This window comes from Acyrthosiphon pisum, chromosome A2, assembly GCF_005508785.2.
Source record: "Acyrthosiphon pisum isolate AL4f chromosome A2, pea_aphid_22Mar2018_4r6ur, whole genome shotgun sequence".
Taxonomy (NCBI): Eukaryota; Metazoa; Arthropoda; class Insecta; order Hemiptera; family Aphididae; genus Acyrthosiphon; species Acyrthosiphon pisum.
This window is the reverse complement of record NC_042495.1, coordinates 41,840,811-41,843,956: the sequence shown is the minus strand read 5'-3', so window position 1 is coordinate 41,843,956 and position 3,146 is coordinate 41,840,811. Positions and strand designations below refer to the sequence as shown.

The window sequence follows — 3,146 nt, the reverse complement described above, 5'->3', positions numbered from 1 at the left end:
ACTGGTCACAGTGGTCAACAAAAGCTTTTATCTACATCAGAATTGGTGAAAATACACTCCTAAAAAAAAAATTAAATGAAGGTTGAAATTTTATTTTGGGAGAATTGGGTTATGAAAGTCAATTAATTGTTTGCCCCCCCCCCCCCCTGGAATCATCCTCAAGTGCCGCCTATGACAAAATCTGTTTGTATGTAGTTGATTGTGTCAACTCATACACGTTGAGAAATGTATTAGTTTGTACAATGATATGTGTGTTTGCTCAGTAAAAGTTTTGGGTAAAGGTATGTTAAAAAAACTTGATATGATGGTATAATTGATTAGGAATTCATCACAAATATTATTTTGATTATTAATAGGCAGGTCGTAGGTATTCTATTTTCATTTTTCAACAACACTGCATGTCTAAGTTAATATAGATAATGAAAAACTTCCCCGTGTTTTTTTTGAAAAGATACAAGTTAATTTCAAAGTTAACCTTTATTTTTACTTCTTAAATACCTTCTAACCTAACTTAGAACCCACTTCACTTAATTTATTTTAGTATTTTAAAGACATGAATATAATGTTTGGTTTCTATATGTTTCAAATTATTTAAATATTATATAGCCTTTTTAATTTTCATTTAATAAGATCTGTACATTCTATACAGAATACTTGTATAGTAGGTATAACATGTATTTATAATATATACCTATCTACGTACTATGTAGTTATATTATGTACTATAAAAGAGTACATCGTTTTCTAACTTTTCTACCTATTATATTGAGAAATATATTTAAAAAGTTTTATTTGTTTAGAATTCTAACTAAGGTTTAATACAGAATGTATCAATTCGATATTGACAGTTGATACTTAAATTTATACTTATAGTAAATTGGTAAACTACCCAATTTACACGATATATTTTTTGTATTTTTGAATCTTGAAGCTTGGACATAGGTAAGGACAAGGTATTAATAACTTAACATTTACACTAAGCCAGTGTACTGTAGAGTATTAACTACATTGTATTATCTAAAAATAGTTAATCTAGTTTAAAATGGTTACCTATTTATTTTTTTGGGAAATACTTTTTTTGGTCATAGAAAATCTCATTTTTCTTCTAAATAAAAACTCAAATATATATATGAATAATAAGAGATAAAATATAAGATGATAAAGGTAATTTTTAGAACTGCTCGAAAATGATTGTGAAAAACGCAATGCGCTTTTAATAATTTATCCGTATTATGCATTTATACTTAAAGCCTATAAATGTGATAATAATAATAATAATATGATTTCGAGGATTTAAAAATAAAATGAACGTGTGTGGCACACAATGATTTGCGTATAATAATTACACGGACTACTATAATAACTATACCATATTTCGTAATCAAAGTATAATATTATTTTACTCACCGTTTATACGACATCGCAGGTACCGGGAAAATGCCAGAAAGACGTCGGCCGTGTTCAGGGACAACCCGCTGCCACCGCTGGAAAAGGCTGTATTTTGGGTCGAGTACGTTGCCAGACATAGCGGTGCGAAACACCTGAGGACTGCTGCCAACGACCTTTATTGGTTCCAGTACATGCTGTTGGACGTCCTGTTGCTGGTGTCGTTCGTGGTCGTACTAATGGCGTGGACGACCAAAAAAATGCTCGGCTGCGTGTTCGGCCGGTGTTGTCGCCGCAGCCGAAATATCACCTCGCCGCCAACAGTGGGGAAAAAAACGCAATGATAATAACAAGCACCCCAACAATACAGTCGACTCTCAATCACCTGAAGTTCGAGGGCGGTAAAAATTCGAGTTGTTAAAAACTTCAAGGTATCAAAAACCTTGTTATTGCGTTTAAAGGATAATGATTTTTAATATCCGATATAATATCGTGTCGACTGTATTGTATAACTGTTCGTCATTTCGATGAAACCATGAACGTCTTTCTATTACATATTATATTACTTCTACTAGTTCTACACGACATGTACATAATATTATATTATTAAAAACTATAATAGGTAAACACGAATCGCGGTAACAATAACAATATTATACACTGTTGCGCAGGGCAGACTAATTCATGACAGTCGTAACGTCGCCAGTCTTACTACACGAAACGTAAATTTATTATAGTTACCTACCTACTACCTATAAAGTGCCGCAACTAGCGGGGGGACTGGGGGTCCTTTCCACTTAAGTGGGCCCCCCCAAAACACAAAATGCTTTTAAAAGGGCCTCCACAATAAAATTTGCACAAAGCCTAGTTGCGGCACTGTACCTATAATAGTTGATCATCGTAATCCGTCTGTAGTTGGTACATAGATGTTTATATTACATTTTTGCCACGTGAAAAACGTTTAAAAACGATATTTAACACAAAACTTATTTTACAATAATATTTTATTTGTGCACGACACTGTAATGTTTTTGCGATATTTTTACTCTTCATTAAACGATTATTATAAAACACCTTGTTATAGGTGGAACAGCTCACAATAATTACACAAAAATAATTTAATACCAAGGTAATAAATCCATTTACGGTCTACCTATATTGTATCTAATATATTATATGTATTATGCAAATTATGAGAAATATCAAATATAATATTATTCGTTTTCAAAGGAGCTTTAAAAATCAAATATTGAAATTTTAAATTTTAAATGTTTATTAAATAATAATAATGTTCAATAAATATAAATATTTAGTAATATTTGTATAATAAGTGCTGTGTGGTATCGTCGCAATGTTAAAAAATGTCTCTTGATGCATCATACATGCTTGATGCTTAACCGCAGTAGTGGGCACTAAGCATTCACCATTCAATTGAGAATATGAAATTTTGAAAATTTTCAATTGTAAATAGAGATGAATACACTGCCTGCAACACTATACATGCCCAATGCCCATTGCCAAATACTGTTTTTCTTACATTTTGTTAAGTACGATTGGTTAAATAATAGATATACATTATTAACCGTTGATAAATACGTGAAAAATGATGAAAAAATGCACATTTTTTTATACAAGAATATATTCAATTTAAAACGACTATATTATGCCTACTTGAATAGCAGTGTGTGCCGCGTGAAAAAACATTAAAAGGATGGAGATTGGTGGTATTATAATCAGCACGATGCTGTACGGTAACATAC

General features: G+C 31.4%; 1 protein-coding gene across 1 annotated transcript in view; it reads left to right on the top strand.

Annotated features, from left to right (window-relative positions):
• LOC103310346 (UDP-glucuronosyltransferase 2C1) overlaps window positions 1-2,615 on the top strand; it is a 9,944-nt gene extending 7,329 nt beyond the window's left edge. Inside the window, exon 6 of the mRNA XM_029489939.1 lies at window positions 1,338-2,615. Within this exon, the coding sequence (XP_029345799.1) occupies window positions 1,338-1,730 (393 nt within the window). The 3' untranslated portion in view covers window positions 1,731-2,615. The remainder of the gene's footprint in view (window positions 1-1,337) is intronic.
• Window positions 2,616-3,146: the final 531 nt, after the last annotated feature.